Genomic DNA, 20,958 nt, shown 5'->3' with positions numbered 1-20,958 from the left:
ACTTTTAAAGACAATTAAATAGAAAATAAGATATATTTTTCAAATTTAGTTCATAAAAAAGTAGTATTGACTTAATACTTCATTTTATAAACTCTCTCAAATTAGAATTAGGCTAGCAGATCTTATCAATTTGAAAAGTTATTTATTATAACACATACTTACTCTTTCACTTTATGAGTGCCCAGCGATCCTAATAGATCCAGGAAACTAAGGAATACAGTTTATACGATCATTTAAATATCTAACAAGATGGTCATATAGAAGGTAATTAAAGCAACAGTTTTGAACCTTAGAACTTAAAAAAAAGTAGCCAAATAAGCGCAGATTTTAAAAATTATCAGCATTAATTGAAATAAGATAGCAAAGAGGTAATTCATTTTTAGAATTTAGTTAAATGGTGTTAAATTTCAAAAATATCTTACACAAAAAATGTTGTATTTTTTTAAGTTCTTTATATTTATTTATACAATTCCTTTATTTCTAAATATTGAATGGTCTTTACATATTAAAGTAATTCCTTTGTTCAGTAATTTAAAAAATAGGAATAGAGAATTAGAAAATCTCATCATTATTCAAGTAGCAGCTCAAAGGAAGGAAATGAATCAAGCACAAACAATATAGAAAAGTAAGAAGGTGATGAAGAAATGATTAGTGATTAGGCATCATCCCAAGGAAATTCAACTCCAAATTAAAAAATAATAGATTATTCTTCATCCTAAATTGAAAAAATTGATTCTATATAAAGTACATTCTCCAGGTAGATTTCAGAATAGCAATCACAGCAATTTAAGATGCCTTCAGATTACGAAGAATCACAATAAGCAACACCAATAAGCTAAACTGTATCTAATTCTTAGATTAATAAAGTAATGATGATGGAGGAAGGTGAGGAACAAGAAGAATTTGTGATGAATTTTAAAGATTAAAAAAATAACAAAAATTTATTTATTGACTACTCAAAAATGAATTTTTTGGGAAATTTAAACTCTCATGATGATACTAGAAACAAAGTTGAGTAGTAATATAGTCTTGCTGATAATTAAGAGTATATGGAAAGAGAGCAAACATAAATTTTGAGCTAAATTAAAAATCTAAATCATTTCTTATAAACTAAGGATTCCAAATAAATTTAAAATGAAGAGTAAGTAAGTAAAATGAGTGATAGCGATGACAGTTAAAATAGCTTTGATGAATAAGATATAGATTAAGATATTGAGGACTACTCAGATGAAGAGGATTCAGATGAATAGCATTAATATTTTAAAACAAGGGAAGATTTAAAAGATTACTAGGTTCTTGAGAAATTATAAGAAAAATTGAACAGTGCAAAATAAAATTCAAATATAAATAAAGATACAAATTTCTAAGAGTAATTTAAATTATTATCTGCTTGTTAAAATAGAGAGGATTTGAATACAAACATTAAAAATGCTAATAATTTCATAGAATTTAATGAATTAATTTCTTAAAAAGAAAATCAACCAAACTAGCAAAAGCAAGAACATCTTCTTAGTAAAGATCAAAATATGTGTATAGTAGGCAATAAAGCGGTTGATTCTTCACTATTAAATGGATAAATTTCAAATTAGCAAAATAATGACTTATCATCAACTTCTTTATCATTCCTTTAAGAAAGTGAAAAAAGATAGAAAAAAATAGATTTGCTTTTAAGGATGTAACAATTTAATGGGGAATTAAAAAATGATTTTGAATAAGCTTAAAATGAGCTCCTAAAATTAAAAACATAAAAATCACTTAAACTATAAGATTCTAATGACTCACACTCTATGCGAGATTTGTAAGATAGACAAAACAGATACGAAGATTCCAGCAACACTAAATAAACCTACAATAAATATTTTGAGACTAGTAATTCTATTTAAACTCCAGCTTTTATTATTGAGAATAACTCTGAATCTAAGTAGAGCAATAGTAATGGCGGAATAAGTACTTAATCAAATACATCTTTTGCCTAGCTAAAATCATCAGAGGTTGGGAGCATTTACTTCGAATAAAATTTTGTAAAGTAAGAAATAAAAAATAACAATTAGGTGAACTCATAAAACAATTTCAGCTAAGAAAAAGCCATTTAAATGAAAATTTAGAATGAAAGCAATGAAATTAATGAAAATGATGATTAAGAAATAGTTTAAACATAAACTAAGGTAAATTAAAAGCTTATTCAAGGTAATAACCAAAAAAATGAATAAAATTGTAGCAATTTTGATCAGTAATATTAATAAGATCAAAATGTAACTTAAATATAAAAATAAAAATAAAAGTAGTCACTGACTGAAAATAAAGTTCAAAATAGCATATAGGATCACATGGATTAACTCTAAGCTTTAGAGTAAGAGAAGCTAAAAATTTAAAAACTAATTTTAGAAAAGTAAAAAAAGCTTATGATCAACTCAGAAAACTAATAACATGCTGAAATTTAAACTAAAAGTAGTATAACCACTTTAAATTCCCCTTCTAAGAATATTTCATAATTTTCAACAAACTCTGAATAGACACAACAAAATAGTATGCCATCAAGCACCAATTAATAGTCAAATCAGCAATCTTTTATTCTTTCTTAGCAAGATGTTTTCTATTAAACTTTTAATGGCCCAGCTTAGCTTTAAAATGGAATAAATGGGCACAATCAGATGTAGTTTTAAAATTAGCAATAATTAATTCCATAACAATTGATATAGGTAGTTTAACAAAATTATTAACAGCCTGTAGAAAAAATTTCAAGTTGTTAACGCCAAAAAGACTAAGATTTCAAAAAAAAAGCTACAAGCAGAAGTAAAAATCCATAAAAAAAGAGCCAAAGCTAAAAATCAGCCAAAAAAACAAATTAAGACTAATCAAATATTAAAAGCGAGGCTACTAGCAATAATACTTCATCAAAAAAATTAATCAGCAGAAACGTTTCAAATCCAAAAATATAAAGTAGTTAACAAAAATGTGAAACTGTTGCTGCAGAAGGTGTAGAAATGAAAAAATAACTTGAAGAAAAGTTTTAAATGTAACTAGAAGAAATACATTATAAAAATCATATAAAAGTTTAAAAAATTATGGAAAAAGTAAAAAAGCTAGAGGATGAAAATAAGAGCCTTAAACACGAGCTTCAAATTAGATCATTAGCAGCTAAAGAGCTTAAAGAAAGTGAAGCACGTGTAGCTAACCTAGCATAAAGTATATAGGATATACAAATAGGTAAATTAATTTAAGATGAGTTAGAAGTAAGATCTATGCAAGAGGCCTATTTGAAATTAAAAAATGAATTTAAAAACTACAAACAAGAAAAAAAATTTATTAACTGTATAGTTGATATGGTAAATAGCTGTAATCCTCCTTCTAATTAGAAGTCTTAGAAATAAGGAACACATCAAAATATTTCAAGTTCAATAGAATAGTAAAGTTAGTAGTAATAAAATGGTGACTAAAGCAACCTAAAATAAGCTTGGAAATGGCTGAAATTCATAATAGAAGACTATGTTAATTTAAAAAGTAAGATAGGTTTTTAAAACAACAACCTTCCTTATGGTAATAAGCTTGATAAAAATAGCTAGATGTATAAGTCATGCGTGGTAGAGAATCAGAGTTTGAACAAGTAAAATTAAATAGACTAAGTTTCACAATCTCTCCCTTTGACATCAGATACAGTAGTACTTTAAGAAATAAATACTTATCTTAAAGCAGAAAACAAATATGAATCTTTGAAATAAATCAAAGAAATAGTATCTTAGAATGAGCTGCTCAGATAATAAGTTACATACTATTAAAAAAAAGGAGCAGATACTTCAATTTCTTCATCAGTTTCATCTTCTTCGAATATTTCCTAAAATAATACTACATCTAAAAGAATTCAAACTGTCGGAAGTGGAAGCTTACCTTATAACATTACTAGAGAATCTGGAATTCATTCTCCAACTTCTTCACAGCCACTATTTATATAACACTCGTAGTAACAATAGCGTTTACTTTCACCTTCATCTTAACAAAAGCAGAATATTCAATAAAGTCTAAAATAAAACACTCAATTCGCACCAAGCTAAGTATAAAAAAATAATACTTAGTAAAAATAAGTGTTTTCTTAGGCAAATTAAATTAGCACAAACAATAATGCAAGCAGTTTGATCTCAAATTAGAGCGATGGGATCAATACAAAGTAACAATTATTGAGAAAACTTTCTCCCAAAAAAGTGAACAATACAAATATTTAGAGTGAAAATGATTTTAATAGCTTAAATTATAACAGTAATAGTATTGCTGGATCTTAGGGTAATGGCCTTAATATTAACTTCAATCAGGCATACTTAAAATAAAGCGTTCCTAGTAATTAAAAAATTTTGAATAACTAAACGAGTTAGAATACAGCATGTACTTCGCCTTAAAGATAATACACATAAGGCAGTATAAAGTCTTCTTAAAATAACGAAAGACTTAGCACTCTTCACTAATCACCAAGAGACAATCAAAATCGTAACTATAATACCAACAACTCATAAAATCCAAACTAATTAATGAGTAGCCCCTCATCCTCTTCTTCTTATTCAAGAATTAAAGGAGGAGGTTAATGCTATAGCACTAATCCCTACTTGCAAGTTGTTGAAAAATAATAATCTATGTAGTTTTGAGATTCTCCTTATAAATAATTATTCAATAAAAAGCATTTATATACAAGAAATTCTATATTATCAATTTATCTATCAAGCTAGCTAGTTAGCTATTTATCTTGCTTGCTGGCTGGCTGCCTTTGTAATTTTCTTTCAAATTTTAAAAATAAATTAAAACATATAATTGAAAATAAACGTTTATGTATTGATCGTATCAATCAATTCAAATATTGATTTTTATCAGTAATATATTCTCATGATTGAATCAATTCTTCATTGAAAAAATTATTTTTAGAATAATAAATTTCTCTTTTAATTTTTATCTTAAAAAGAAGTCAAAATATTTTTGCAATATATGCTATGTGTCTTTGCTATAAATGCAATACTTTTGTTATTTATAAAATTAAATTCTGATGAATATTGATTTATTATTTTAAGAGTTTCTTTAATAAGAATTTTTATAAGATACATTTCAAATATTTAACAAATCATCTACAAAACTTAATTATTAAAGATTAAAAATAGGATTATTCGTAAGTAAGTAGAAAAAAAAATAATTAAGTAGAAAATGAACAATTTTTGTAAAATTCATAGAAAAGAATAAATTAAATTTTATTGCACTGATGACTTCTGCATAGAAGAACAAAGAGTCATGTGTGATAAGTGCTAAAAAGAGAAATTTCATAAAACTCATAAGATAACAAACATAGAAAATATTTAAGAAATACTTTTTGAAAATCATTCAAATATTAATATCTTAAAGTAGGAAGGTTTAAGCTAAATAGAAGAACTATGCAGTAAAAAAATAAAAAAATATTTAGAAATTATAGAGCAAACATTGATAAAATGGTAAAAATAAAAAATATAAAGCTCAAGAAATCAAATCATTAAAAAGTTTTAGTTTAGCAAGTAAATTTTAAAAAAGATACAACCTTGTAAAGTAAAGAAATAACATAAATTAAATTAAGAAAGCTCTTTTGAATAATATAATGGTGAAGAAGAGGAAGAAAAAAAATGTAGTGGTAAAGATATGTATGACTATTTTGAAGATGTAGATAGTGATGATGACAGGAGTGAAAGTGATAGCGATAGTATAAGTGATGAAGATGATATGGATTAAGTAAATAATAATGAAGTAAAGTATTTGTAGTTTTCATCAGAATAGAATTAGTTTATTATGCAAGCTGTGAGAGATAAGAAATAAAAAATTTCATAAAAGGATTAAATAGAAGCAATTTTAAGTTAAAAATTTTCAGACATAGAAGTTTAAATATAAAAGCTTTAAAAGTTCATAAGTAATAAATATTCTTTTAGTATTAAAGAATTTAAAGGGGCTCTTAGAGACTAATGGAATTTCGAATATGTTTGCGATTGCCCTTCTATCCTTCAATTTAATGATGAATAAATGTTGGTGATCGCTGCAGAAAATAACATTCTGCTGTAAAATCTTAACGAATAAGTTACTGAAGAAATTGCTGAAGCTCATGAGCTGAGTATAGTAGCTCTAGAAAAAATTAATGAAAATATGTTTGTTAGTGGTAGTTATGATGGAATGATTAAATCTTGGTGTCCAAGAACTGGTTAACGTTTACCCTATAGAAATTCATTCCATATTTCAGGAGTATCCTGCTTAAAAAAGCTTGATAAATTCCACTTGATATCTGGTATTTATTCATTTTCTAAAATTTGAATATTGAAAATATTTTATAAAGCTAAAATTAAATTTTTATTTATTATGATTAAAGGAGATGGAATAGGTAACGTAGTCATAAGTGATGTCAAAAATAGCAAAATAATTAGAATTATGAGAAATCCATATACTTCAGATATGTCTTTGCTGTGTTGCATTGAGGTCATGAAACCCTAAAGGTTAATTATAACTGGAAGCAAGAAAGGAATAATTGATTTTTGGGATTACTCAAAAGGAGAAATTATAAGATAAATTAAGATGCATTAAGCGATAAGTAATTTCTTTATGCCCACTTCCTTCTTATTAATGGTTGGTTAAGTAGATGGGTAAATTACTTGTTGGGACTGTAGGACAGGGATAAAGGTAAAATCTTATGAATAAGATAGTAATTTAGGAGTAATAAAAAGATTGGGACCTGATACATTTGTTGCTTCTTACCAAAATAAGAAAATCAAATTTTTCAATTTTATGTAATAAAAACCTTTCAAATAAATTGAACATGATGAAGAAATAATAGGTATTTTGCCACTGTATAAAAATAATCAATTGGCAACTATAGATGCGTGTAATGAGCTTGCTTTATGGTGTTGAAAAACATTTAAATTAGTTAAAAATTAATAAAAAAGTAAATAAATTCATAATTCTTTTTTGGTTTTAAAGAAAAATAAATTTTATAAAAATCAAATTATTTTTTAAAAGATTAAAATATTTTTAGTATTTTATTTCTCCTTAAGATGTGGGCAAGAAAATGATAGCTGTTTTATGACAATTTTTTTGTTAATAAAAATATGAATTGTTATTTAAATTGAATAAAGCACCTAACAAAAATTTATAAAATGTATTATTTGATAGATTATGTATAAAAAAATAAAAATAATTTAAAAAAATTTTTAAATTTCACAAAATAAGAAAAAATTTATTTTCTTAAAATTAATCTAAAGATTAAAATTGAATTTATATGTTTAAAATAGGTAAATATTACTCAAACTCAAAAATGAATAATACTTTCTAAATTAATATGAGTTATAATTTTTTATATTTTTTAAAATAATCTCTATTAATAGATAAAAATCAAATTATAATTTTAATTCTAAAGACAATAAATATGTTTTCTAGATTAATTACATCTTATATAATAATCGTTTGGTTAAATTATAGAAAAGATTGATATGAGTGTACTCATCTTTCCTTTTTTAACAAAATCAAAAAGTAGAGATTTTACAAATTATCATTTTGGTAAATACTTTGATAAATAAAACATAGTTAATTTTAAAGGATTAAATTTTTATTTTCCTAGATCATACTTCTAGTTAAATAAATCTTTTTTGATACAAATGTATAGATAATTCATTTACAAATTCGAGTACTTCACTTTGTTTTAAATATTGAATAAAAATCTTTGAAGAATACTTGTTAATTATTTTTTTAAGTTTTTAAAGTGATTTTTTAACTCATTGATTTAAATAATTTGCAAAATTCTAATGAATGGAAGTAGAAAATGATTTATTTTTAATGATTAAATATTTTTTATTTTAAATAATTTTTATGAAAATAGATTTGTTGCATATTTTATCTTTTTGACATAATAAGGATTGTAAGAATAAATTAAGATAGGATTCATGCAAGTAAAATTCTTATAATCAATAATTCGCATAAAAAATAATAACTTAATCAAGGGAATTGCTTGTTTAAGTTTTTGATTAATTTTAAAATTTAGATAAATCACAAAAGTGAAAATAAGTAAGTAATCATTTCAATTTTTATTTCAAGTTAGGAGAAATAGAGATACTTAACTTAGATTTAAATCGAGATAAGAAGAAATTATAAAAAATTGAATATGGGAATATGTGGAGCTAAAATGAAAATAGTAGCTGAGCCTGTTTAAACAGGTAAGACGCCTGAAAATAACAGATAAAAGAAATAAAAATAGAGGCAAAATAATATCAATTAATAAAATAAGTTAGGAGAAGAACTTAATAATTCAAAAAAAGATGAAAAGGCTCATAAGATCTAGTCCTCTTAAAAAAATGTCATAGTTCAAGCTAATTCAAAAATAAATAAATAAAAAATGTAAAAGAACAATGCTAAAAGCGATAGTAATTTATTTAATTTGATTGATTGTATTAATTAATTATGTTTAATCCATTAATTTTGCGATAGTAATTTCAAAAGTTAAAATTATTTTAGGCTCTAAAAAATTAATGCATTTTCTTTATAATATTTGAATTGATTTTATTCATTGTTTTTTGAACATATTTAAAGGCTAATTAGAGGCTAACGATTAATGTAGCCAAATTTAAGATCTAGATGGAATAGATGGATCAGAAGTATTTTAGGTGTAAATGTAAAGAAGTAATCTTTAAAGTGATGGGTATAGGGATAGAGTAAATTTTAATAATTAAGATTATGATAGAAATGGTGATATGAGTTGCCGTAATTAGGAAACAAAAAGAGTTTTAACTTTCAAAAAAGGACATATTATTGATAGAGGGTCTTATGGTGAAGTTTATTAATGTTTAGAGGTAAATACAGGATAACTGTATGCTATAAAAACAATACGTAAGAATAAAGACAAGGCGGTCTTAGAAAAGGAAGTGTAATCTTTGGCTAAAGAAATAAAAGAATACAAAAAATTATCTCATAAAAATATAGTTAAGTACATCGATACTGAACTAGATGAAGATGAGAAGGGTATCAATATAATATTGGAATATGTTTCAGGAGGGTCGATTCGATAAATGCTTGATAAATTTGGCAAGTTTAATGAGAAAGTTATCTCTATTTATACAAATTAAGTATTACAAGGATTAAAGTACCTTCACTCGAATCATGTATTTCACAGAGACATAAAGGGAGGTAACATACTGATAGATACAGATGGCACTATCAAATTAACTGACTTTGGTACTTTAAAGCTTCATAAAAAAGATGCTTACATTAATCACAGTAAGAGTCAAAGTTAATTATCTCATAATTAGCTAGACTATGGTACCATTTAAAGCTAAAAGCCATTTTGGACTGCCCCAGAAGTAAGTTACGAATCTTTAAAAAAAATAAAAATTTTAAACCTAACTCAAAAATAGAATAGAAAAATTAGTGCGTTACAAATAAAATTAATTCATAAATCCAATTTGTATTTCAGGCTATAAACTTTCAATTTTTCACGCGAATTTTTTAATTTAAGGCTAAAGAATTGGATATAATTATCTCTTAATTTCGAGATAAGAAAAATACTTTTGAGTTGTCTATTTTAATTGCTATTTACAGCAAACTATTTAATTTGATGTCATTTTTCAATTCTTGTTGAGATGTTTATGGTATATTTGTAAATCATAATTTTTTCTAAATAGGTATTAAAAAATGAGGATTCCCATGATGCATCTTCTGATATTTGGAGTGTTGGATGTCTAGTTATTGAAATGATAACAGCTCTTCCACCATATTATAACTTAAATGATAAATCTTCATAAGAAATAACAAAGTACATTATGGATGGCAGTAACATATTTTTTTGAAAAAATAATATTTTTAATTACATTAATCAATTTATAAGATATTCCAAACTTTCCTGAGAAACTCAGTGAGCAGTGTCTAGAATTTCTTTAAAAAACTCTCAAAGTCAATCCTAAGGAGAGAGCAACTGTAAATGAATTAATTCAACTTAAGTTTATTGCTGGTATAAAAATATATAATAAAGTTACTTCCATTTATAAACATTTTTAATTATTATAGAGCCTGACCTAATTGAGCTAACTTCTGAGTAGTATAGTCCTAATTAAGTTAAAAGTGGTATGTTTTAGTCTTAGACATCGCTTGGATTTGTTCAAAGAGAATTCCCTAACAACAAAAATGGATTAAGAATTTAAAACGATTTTTATAATGATGAACCACCTTAGTTTATGAGGGATGCAGGATTTTTTGAAAATTAAGATAATTATAATGCAAATAAGAATGATAGAAATAGAGAAGATGAGAGTTTAATTGATTTAAAGGGTCTTTCTGTCATACAAAATGACAAATAATTTAAAAAAATGACTAGAGATAATACACCTTTATCAAAAAATAATTAGCAACAATAATAAAATTATAATTTCGAAGATCAAATCCATTACATTGATAAAATACACTAAAAAGAGTAGCTAGCCTTTGATAACTAAATTAAAAGAATAATGCTTGAGTCAAAACAGAATTTTAATGAAGCCAGGGATGAATATCAGTAGTAACTTATGTCGTAGTTAAAGGAGTTCGAAGATAAAACACAGCAAGATTAGAACTAACAAAATTAAAATAATGTAAAAAAATAAGAATAGAAAGATGTTGAAGATGAAATTCTAGATTTAATTAAAAAAAAGAAAAATAAGAGGAAATAAGGCAATAATGCTGGAGCTAACACTCCATAACAAAACAAAAACTCATCGACTAGCACATTTGATACTTCTATGTAAAATCCACCCCCATAAGTTAGATACTAAGTATTATTTAATAACCCAAAGGATAATTATAAATTTCTAAGTTAAGATGAAACAATTTAGCATAATGAAATCCTTCTCAAAAAGTAATATAATGATATTTAACAGCCTGAGTTAGATCAGTCACCATAAGCTTCGAAATAAAATCACTCTTAAAATTAAGTTATTCCACTCTCTAAATTTAACAGTTTAAAATAGTAGCAAGAGAATTAAGAAGAAGCTTAAAATAAAACTTAGGAAAAAAATGATTACATTATTGATAACTCTAAAGTTAATGAATCGAGTGGATAAATAATTTAATAAGATTTACATCATGTAAGTTCATAAGGAAAAAGTCTAAAAAAAGTGGAATCTTCAGAAAAAAAATTATAAATTTTATAATCAGATCCTTTAAGTTTGACTTCTTTAGGGATTGGAGGATTTGATAAATTCAATGTTGATCATTAAGATTAAATATTATATAACTATAAGATAAACTAAATATAACCTAAGAAATCTGGGAGACATTAAAGAAATAAAACAGATTAAATAGGATAAAATCACAACTAAAATGAAGCCTCATTTTTTAAAGAGGTTAAAAGAGATATGAATGGAGGGAACAGAGATAACTTAGTAACTTACAGTTCAAAAGAAATACAATCAGATTTAAACATAGAGGATATAAATTAATCTAATATTGAAAATATTCATAAAAATGGTTAATATGATGAAAATAATATAAATAACCTCTCAAGATCATCTTTAAATAGAAAGCACAAAAAGGAAAATAATTCAAATAATATTTTCATCGAAAATTTCTTTTGATAAAAAGTAGCATACGAAACAAAATAATTTTGAAACAGTTTAATAAAAGAAGCATCAAAAATATTTTATAGCAAATCATTTAATAGTAATAACATTAAATAAACAAACAATTTACATTAATTCTAATTTAAAAATCTTAGAATGAGTAAAATAAAGTTATAGTAATAAATTAGCAATAAAATTAAAAAATAAATAAATAAATAATTCAATCAATAAATAAATAAATAAATAAGTAAACAATCAAACAACTAATAAAATTGATAACAAATAATGAAAAAATAAAGAATAATAATTAGAATTGCTAGATAAAATAAAAAATCTTAGCTATTAAAAATATCCTAAATTTTTTGATCTAAACTACTACTTTATAAAAAACTACCTTCTAATGAACTATACTATAATTAACTAATTAACAATTTTAATTCATTTCCAATCTGTTATCATTAAATTTTCATGTCAACTTAATTTTAATTATTTCTATTCCATTAAAATGAATGATTTAATTAAATTAAATGCATTTCAAATAATAAATAAATAATAATTTTTTGATGGGCAAATATTGAATTAATTTTAAGATATTATCATTTTCTTCTCATTTCAATTATTTCGATTTCATCAAAATGAATGATTTGATAAAAATATTAGTTCATTTGAAATAAAAAAATAATTTATATCATATTAGTTTTATAGAAATAAACTAAATCTTAAGATTTTAACTTTAAATTCATATGTCACTTTATTGGTTTTAATTATTTCCATTCCATAAAAATGATTTATTTAATAAAATTATTAATTAATTTTCAATTAATAAAATAATTTATACCTTTTATGGAGATGAGTATAAATTAAAATTATCATGTTATCATTAAATTTTCATGTCAATTTAATTAAATTATTCAAGAATTTTAAACAAAAAAATATATTATTTGTTTGAAAATAAACAGAAGAAAAATTAATTTTTTATTTCAAATATAAAAATCATTTTTTTTCATTTTAAAAATCTATAAATTTAAACAAATTAATTAAATTTGAGGAGTGTATTTTTATCAAAATTGAGTAATAAATTTATCTAAGATATCATTTACATTTATTTATGCAAATTAATTGAAAGTAATTTAAGCGATTTTTAAATATTCCTTGTTAAAAGAATAATCGAAAACTTCTTCATTTAATAAAATTGATGAATATTTAGTGGATAAAATAAAATAATAACACATAAAACCTATAATTTAATTTGGTAAATTAAATATAAAATTCATGACTTATATTTGTTTCTTCTTTTGAATTTAACATGATACAAATTTTAGTATTTATTTAAAAATAAGAGGGAGAGTAAGATAGAGTAGTTAGATGTAAGTAAAAGCCAAGAAAAAAATTAATTATTGTATGAAGTTGATCTATTTTCTTGTAAATTAAAATATATCCAAAATTTCAACTTAGACTTATGCTTGTGATAATTAATTATTTACTAGCAATTCAAATATAATCAAATTTTTATTAAAATTTTAGGATAGTTTAAAAAGATAAGCATTCAAAGTAAAAAAAGAAGAAAATCAAAAAAAAATGTAGGGATCACTCAATTATATTTGCATTTCAAGAGGTAACACCATCTTGACAGACTATACAGAGGAAACTGGTAACTTTAGATAAGTTCTACAAGAAATTCTTCCTGAAATAAAGCCTGAAACTAGGGATATCTACTAAACAGGAGATTAAAAGTTTTTCATTAGATCTACTTCAGAAAACTTCATTTTCTGTATTCTTTGCTCCAGGGATTACTAACAAAGAATAGGATTTACAGCAATTGATTAAATTATGCAAATATTCATGGAAAAGACAACTTTAGAGCAAAGAAAGACAGCTCTTAGTCATTCTTTAGATAAGATCTTAAAGAATGATATTAAATAGTAATATTCTTATTATATTTTTATTTCTAAGGAAATTTATTACTTATAGGAAATACCAACTCTTCAATACTCCTGCTTGTGATAAGTTGACTACTCTCCGTTAAAATGTTGACTAATTGAAAGATGTCTTAGAAAAAGATTTAAGTTTACTTTTGTAAAGAGGTGAAAAGCTTGAAGTAATTGTAAAGAAATCTGAAAATATGAAAACTGTTTCTACTGAATTACATAGAAATGCTAAGAAAGTAAAGAATCATATGTGGTGGTAAAATAAAAAAATGTTAATTGCTATAGTATTAATTGTAATAGTACTCATTTGGCTTATTTCATCTTTCATTTGCGGATTTGATTACAGCAAATGTTGAAGAGTTTATTTTGTTTCAAAGAAGAGGTTAAGTATAAGTACTTCTTGAGTAATTTCATCTACTACAAACTCTTCTTAAATTTATTAAACTAAATTACCCTTATAAGAAATTTTGAGAGAGATAATTAATTATCAGACAACCCAATCTAAATAAATAATTAAATAAATAACCAATTAATTGATTCCTAACAAATAAAGTCTAAAAATAAACATTTTCTAATACATTTATTTATTTATTTGAGTGTTTATTTGTAGAATATATAAAAATATTTTCATCTATTTTCAAATTTTGTAGAAATATTTCTTGTAAGTTTATTATTTCTGTGTTAAATTATTTTTATTAAATTTTTTTCATCATTTTTATCATAGGAAATTTATACACTCAATTTATTACCAAATAAAAGCATAAATTAATATTTGTGTTACATTAGAATATTAGAAGTAAAATCTCTTCTATTTGTCAAAAGGATTTAAATTAAAATTTTTCTATTCTAAATTATAATGACATAAAGTTCAATAAATTGAAAACATATCAAATTAAGACATATATTAAATTCTATATTATGATTTCAATCTCATTTTTTTAAATTAATGTTCCAAAATATTTTTTGGGAAGTTTTTATTATTGATTAAATATTACTAAAAAGTTTTTATTCATTTATAAAATTTTCTAAGAATGTATGAATTTATTTTTATTGAAGTTGATAATTTTATAGAATTTTGATTGAAAATACAACAAATTTGTTTAGAATTTACAATTAAAATATTTATTTTAAATAATTTAGTTTATATAAACATTTTCACTTTTCCTTCTCATTTGATTTTGTTCCTACTAGTCTATCGTATTCTAAAGACATTAGGAAGATCTTCATATAAGCAACTTTAAGTTCATTAGATGCTGTTATTAATTACAGTTATATCTGCTTGTGTTTAATTATTAAATCTCCATTTTCTTCTGTTAATAAAATAATTTACTATTAATGACGTTAACTTAAATATTCTAACTGCTAATCTTTTTCTTCTATTTCTTTTTTGTTTTTAGTTACACAGCTCTTCAAAACTTTGTTTTCTTCTTCAAATTTAATCACTTCTTCATTAAGGAGCTTAAACTTTCCTTTTAGACTTTCAGTAACCTTAACTTATTCGCTAAGCTAAGCCTTCAAATTAACTACTTTTGAAAATTTAGCAATATATCTGACTATTATTTATTTATATTTGAGCATTATTTTTTCCATTTTTACTTTTAAATCACTGTTTTCTTACTTAATTTTATCAAAAGCAATAGCACTAACTCCCTCATTTTTAGGATTGTTAGAAGTTATTTAACGTATCATTTATTGCAATATTAAATTTTCTTCATTCTTTAGCTATATTCTCTCCTCTAATTCGTTTAACTTTCCCAGAGAGTGCTAATATTACTTTATAAGTTAAGTCTGTTCATCTATTTTGTTTTAAAGTTCTTTTTCTTTGGAAGGATTATTGTTTATTGGTTAAGTTTTAGGAGGTGATGAAGATTTTTTAGATTTATTTTCTATCACTCTTATTTTATCAAGTAAATCTTATTATTCTGACTTTAATTTCTTATTGCTCTATTCATATGCTGTTACCGATTTGTTTAGAAGAATAATTTTTTATCCTAAGGATTCTGTTTCATTTTCTTTCTCAACTAACTAGGAAACAAATTATTCATTTGATTTTGTTAATTGTTCATTTTTATGTTGAATTTTTTTAAGTTATTATTCTAATTCATTAACCTGATTTTATAATTCTAATTTCTCTGATTCCAATGACAATAATTTTTGTTTAAGAGTTTCTATTTGACCGTCTTTAGAATGTTAGTTTTGTTAATCTTGATTGTTTAACCCATTTATCACTTCTTCTTTGCTCTTTAGTTCTGCTTTTAAATTTTCTAACTATTGAGTAATTGCTGCTTAGCTTAATTCTAATTCTTCTATTTTCGATAACTAAGTTGAAATTTATTTCTTTTGCTCCTCTATTGACTTTTAATCTGCTTAATGCTTTTTTTCGTAATCAGAATATTTTAATTTGTGTTATTCTTCAAACATATTTAGTTTTCCCTTCAAATCAGAATTTTCCTTTAAGCTCATCATCATTTCTTCTTTACTCTTTTATTCTAATAATTATAGCTTTTCTTAGAGACTTCTTATTTTTTCTTCTAATTTTTGTTGTGCATCTTAATAAGTTTATTCTATTTCATCCAATTCTGCTTTATTTGATAAACTTGTCCTTTAAGCCTCATTCTTTTCTGATTCTGCTTAGTCTATAATTATTTAGAATTAATTATTAGATTCTTTTAACTCACTTAATTCCTAGTTGAGAGTTTAAACTTATGACTTTAATTAGATTATTTCTCTTTCTTTTGATTAAATGTTAGAATTGAGATTATGAATATCTCTCGTTAAAGATTCTTTAAATTAGTTTTTACTATCAATAGATTCTTAAGATTCACGCATAAGCTTGGTGATTTCTGATTGCTTCACTAAAATTTCATTCTCCTTAAGCTAAATTGATTTTTTAAGAGTAGCAGTTTCTTGGGTAGATGTTAAAATATCATCTTTTAATTTCTTTACTTATTATTAAAAATTATTCACCTATTATACTAATCTTTCACATTCGTTTTCTTTATCTTGGAGACTACTTTCTAGATCAAATTTACTCTTTTCTAAATTTTAGATACGCTCTTCTTTCTCTGTAAGAGTTGAATTACTCCTTTCTTCTTTAGCTTGGTCTTGAGAAGAAAGCTCCTCTTTAAGCTGTTAATATTAAGAGTCTTTAAAATCGCATTACTTTTATAATTTTTCAATTTATTTATGCATTTCTTCATACTTTAGCTTTTATTCTTAATTCAATTCATTAATTTAGGAGTTTGTTTCTTCTTTCAATTGCTCAAGTTCTGCAATATACTCTACTTACTCATTCACTTTATTATTTAATTCTTATATCTCCTTCAAAAAATTTTATATTTGATTTGATTACTCCTCATTAGATTTTCTTGTCAAACTTATTTACTCTTCCTTCTAAGCAATCTACATTTTTTCTCTTTCTAATTCCTATTCTGCATTTATAGCACGCTCTTCCAATTATTAATTTTATTGTTTGTATTCATCTAATTACTAATTTTATTTTTTTAATTCATTTTGCACTTCAGATAATTTATCTTAATTTTGCTTTATTCTTTTTTCTTTTTCTAAGATTGTTTCATCTTTTCTTTAAATTTCTTCTTTATTTTTTCTTTACATAGCTGTGAGCGATGTCAATTCTTAATTCTGCTCTCTTACTTTTCTTTCATACTCTTCTATAAGAACGTTCTTATCTATTTCTCTTTGTTCCATTTGCTGCTTTTCATATGCATGATTATTCTCATTCTCCTCAAGAGATAATTTGAGGACTTCTAATTCTTAGCGAAGCTTTAAAAAGGAACTTTGTGCTTCTTCTATTTCTTTTGCTGATTCTTCTTCTTGAGTTTTCAATTTATTATTTGATTCTTCAAGTTTATTTTAAAGAGATAGCACTTTTTCTTCGAGCTAATGTTTTACATTTTCAGCTTTCTCTTCATTAATCTTAATTTCATTTTATTTATTTTTAATAATCTCATCTTACTTGATGATTTCTTCATTTTTAAATTTAAGATTACTTTCTAAATCTTAAATTTAGCTTTTTAATTATTAGATTTCGTTTTAGAAGGAATCAGTTTACTCTTTGAATTACTGTAACTGAGAGTTTTATTCTTTTTTGCTATTTTCTGCACTTCCCAGCTACTCATTTTCTAATTCTTCAATTTCCTCTTTTAAACCATCAATAATATCTTATTTTTGCTTCAATGAAATCTCTAAGCTATCCAACTACTCACTCTTAACATCAAATTATTCTTACAAACTAGAAAGTTTTTCAGATAATTAAACACATAAAACTGTTTTTTCTTCCTTAATTTATTTAGTTTCAACTAGTTCTTTATGTGATGTAGCTAACTATTCTTTCAATAATTTATTTTCTTCATGCAAACTTGAAATTTCAGCTTTAACTCTTGCAATTTCTTTGATAGATTAATTAAATATTTCATTTTTATCTTTTAATTCTTAACTATTTCTAGTAGATTGCTCTTATATAAGGATTTCAAGAGAGTTAGATTTTTTTATTGTCTCATCTAATTCTCTTCTCATATTGCTGTTTTCTGTTTCCAAATCATTCAGCTTTTTGTTCAAATCCTCTGTTTCGTTTGTCTTTGTTTTTAATTAATCACCTAAATCTTTATTGCTTGTCTCTAATTCAGTAATTTTCTATTTTAAATTCTTAGTTTCCGTTTCTTTGCTCTCCTTCATACATTTTAATTCTTCCTCTATTTTTTTTATAACTTCTTCTAATGATTGAATTCTGACCTAACTTTCATTCTTATTAGCTTCAGATTATGCATTTAATTTAGATATTGTGTTTTCAAATTCTTTTGAAGCATCTTTTTGCATCTATATTTCTAGATTTAACTGCTCAATTATTTTTTCAAAATTTTCTTTTTTTTATTTTGAAATTTGTTGCTCATCCGTCAGCTATCTTTTTAAAGTAGTTAATTCTTCTCCGATTTTTATTTTTGTCTGTTGCATATCAATCTAAGATCCTTTTAATTTGGAATTAGCATCATCTCTTTCTTACTCCAACAACTTATTTTTTTCCTATAAAGCAGATATTGTTGACTCCATTTGGCTTTTTATAGATTCATTTTGCTTTTAATAGTCTGTTTTTTCTTTTTTATATCTTTCGTCAAGCTCTTTTATCCTTTTATTTTAAGCTTCGAATTCTTCTTTGTTCTATACTTCCTTAATTTTATTCTATTTTATTATTTGTTCTATCTCTTACTGCAACTAATTCCCTGTTTTCCTAAACATAAAATGCAATTATAAGAATTTTTTACTAAATAAAAATATTTTGTTACTTTAATGATTCGTTTTCTTGTTTTAACTTTTAATTTAAATCATCTATTGTTTGTTTCTCTTATTTTAGTTACTAGTTGAGAGTTTATAAATCTTTTACTTTATCTTGATAAATTGGAATAGGGATTTCATTTAAATTCCATTTAGAATTTATCAATAAATCATCTTTTTATGTTTTATCAATCATATCTTTTTGTAATTCAAATGGATTATCTGAAGATTTTGAGCAAATTGAATCTCTGTTAATGAATAGAAAAGTGGCAATGTATTTAATTAACTGAGTGTATTTACTAGTACTTATTGTCATTATAGAATCAAAAACAGCATGACTAGTTTCAAAATTTACCTTACCAATTAGTAAAGACTCTATCAAATTTGATCCAGAATCATCTAAAAATTTTTATACTCTGCCCAACAAGTTTTAGTCACACTTGAATTTTTCCTTTAAAACTTTTAATATTTAATCATTACACTATTTCTTCAGAGGATTCCCACTAATTGAGAATTCTTCCTCGGTAATTGGGAATAAGTGAGTTGGAATTAATTATCCAGAGTAAATTTTTTCTAAAATGCAAAAAACTTTAGGAGGACTGCTAAAACAGAGAAGAAATACAGCTGTATTCATTAATTCCTGTAAGTAAAAAAAATAACTTAATTTTCATATTTGTTTATTTAATTATCATCTTTACATCAGAGAATCCCACAGTGCTGTGATACTTAGATAAAAAGGATAATATAGTCTCCTTAACTGTTTAATGAACTTTCTATTTAACATCTTGCTGGCAATAAAAAAGCATCTCTTGAAAAGAATAATTTCCTTAAAAATTATTATTGTAGGATTGCTAGTTAAAAATAAAATATATAATTTAGTGGTGCTTTAACATTTGCTAAAATATATTTATTATACAATATTTAGAGAAGTCGAAAATAATTTATAAGCTTATGTTTCTTGCATTTCTTTTGTGACTTAAATCATATTTTTAAAATTTTATTCGATATCTGGCCTATTAATTTTAAAATAAGCTTATTTTTAATTCAAATATAATTCTAATAATCTACCAATTATCAATTCCTATTGTATTCAGCCACATTGGCACTATCTTACTGTCTCTACCAAATTACATTCCATACTAAAAACAATATTTATAAAAATCATGATTAGATTTTTTTAAAATTTGCTTGAACACTTTTAAATAGCTTAAGATATGCTTTAATTAATTAAAATATTACCTCTTTTATCATATCCTCTAATTTGTCTGATTCTTTTTTACATAAATTGCATATTCTATGCTCTTTCTCAGGCTTTTTTTCATAACCTACAACCTATTTAATTATAACATTAATTAACAAAGTGTATTACTTAAATTCATTGCCAAAAAATAAAAATGAAAGCAATAATAATTGATATTATTAAATTTGTTTCTACTTTTTTTTTATTCTTGCCACATGAAGAACAAATGCTTCTACTACACCTTTTGCACATATGCTCTCTATGCATCATATTGAATTTTTCAGAACATAATTCGCAATTAGTCTTTTTACCCCTTTCTGCTTGTGGTAAAGAAGATCTGTAACTAGTTGTGCCAATACTACTTAACCTTCTTGTATTATTGTTCATACTTAATACCTTTGTTCTTATTTTGAATTTCGATTTTTTAAAATCACTATAATAAATTTTTTTAGCTTTTTTTGTCTTTGGAATACTTTGGTGATAAAAATGTATAATTTTGTTATTTTTGATAAAAGAAATTAATCAATTAATTTAAGGATCACAATTTTTTAGATATTTTTTATTTGGTCAAATGAAATCAAAAAATTTTCATTAATTAACTCCTATAATTATAAAAGATTTTGGAATGATAAATAAATTGGTGTAATTAATTGACTTTAACAAGTAAATAATCAGGAACGTACGTCCTATCTAACAATAAATATTTTCAAAACAAAAATTAACATAAATTTTAATTAATTTTTAATTTTTAAAGATAATATTTTATCTAATGAACATAATACTTTAAAAAAATTTTAATGAACAAAATAAATTTTTATTATTTTGATATTAATTCAGTTTATTATTGAATTAAATATATTACAGCAATTTATATATCTTTTAAATAGTAATTAATATAATTTATATAGATAGATAGATCTCTTAATTCTTATAATATAGAAGA

General features: G+C 23.7%; 5 protein-coding genes across 5 annotated transcripts; 4 read left to right on the top strand and 1 right to left on the bottom strand. All coding sequences in view use genetic code 6, as the record gives it.

Annotated features, from left to right (window-relative positions):
- Window positions 1–173: 173 nt before the first annotated feature.
- Window positions 174–4,631, top strand: TTHERM_00051800 (hypothetical protein; the record flags this gene model as incomplete). The annotated part of the gene is made up of 2 exons (XM_001014877.2): window positions 174–368; window positions 528–4,631. The coding sequence occupies 2 exons, from the start codon at window positions 174–176 to the stop codon at window positions 4,629–4,631; spliced, it is 4,299 nt and encodes a 1,432-aa protein (XP_001014877.2).
- Window positions 4,632–5,178: 547 nt separating this feature from the next.
- Window positions 5,179–6,891, top strand: TTHERM_00051790 (B-box zinc finger protein; the record flags this gene model as incomplete). Its single annotated transcript, XM_001014876.2, has 2 exons — window positions 5,179–6,274; window positions 6,356–6,891. The coding sequence occupies 2 exons, from the start codon at window positions 5,179–5,181 to the stop codon at window positions 6,889–6,891; spliced, it is 1,632 nt and encodes a 543-aa protein (XP_001014876.2).
- Window positions 6,892–7,957: 1,066 nt separating this feature from the next.
- TTHERM_00051780 (plant dual-specificity MAP kinase kinase family domain protein) lies at window positions 7,958–11,573 on the top strand (the record flags this gene model as incomplete). Its single annotated transcript, XM_001014875.2, has 5 exons — window positions 7,958–8,396; window positions 8,563–9,329; window positions 9,651–9,798; window positions 9,854–9,976; window positions 10,033–11,573. The coding sequence occupies exons 1-5, from the start codon at window positions 8,138–8,140 to the stop codon at window positions 11,571–11,573; spliced, it is 2,838 nt and encodes a 945-aa protein (XP_001014875.1). The 5' UTR covers window positions 7,958–8,137.
- Window positions 11,574–13,136: 1,563 nt separating this feature from the next.
- TTHERM_00051770 (synaptobrevin) lies at window positions 13,137–13,842 on the top strand (the record flags this gene model as incomplete). The annotated part of the gene is made up of 2 exons (XM_001014874.3): window positions 13,137–13,480; window positions 13,530–13,842. The coding sequence occupies 2 exons, from the start codon at window positions 13,137–13,139 to the stop codon at window positions 13,840–13,842; spliced, it is 657 nt and encodes a 218-aa protein (XP_001014874.1).
- A 799-nt stretch (window positions 13,843–14,641) lies between these two features.
- TTHERM_00051760 (hypothetical protein) lies at window positions 14,642–20,402 on the bottom strand (the record flags this gene model as incomplete). The annotated part of the gene is made up of 7 exons (XM_001014873.2): window positions 14,642–18,731; window positions 18,787–19,415; window positions 19,474–19,626; window positions 19,692–19,788; window positions 19,844–19,914; window positions 20,015–20,107; window positions 20,211–20,402. The coding sequence occupies 7 exons, from the start codon at window positions 20,400–20,402 to the stop codon at window positions 14,642–14,644; spliced, it is 5,325 nt and encodes a 1,774-aa protein (XP_001014873.2).
- Between the last annotated feature and the right edge of the window lie 556 nt (window positions 20,403–20,958).

This window comes from Tetrahymena thermophila (genome assembly GCF_000189635.1).
Source record: "Tetrahymena thermophila SB210 genomic scaffold scf_8254659, whole genome shotgun sequence".
Classification (NCBI taxonomy): Eukaryota; Ciliophora; class Oligohymenophorea; order Hymenostomatida; family Tetrahymenidae; genus Tetrahymena; species Tetrahymena thermophila.
Note: the sequence above shows the minus strand (reverse complement) of the source record. Positions and strands in the feature narration are given on the sequence as shown.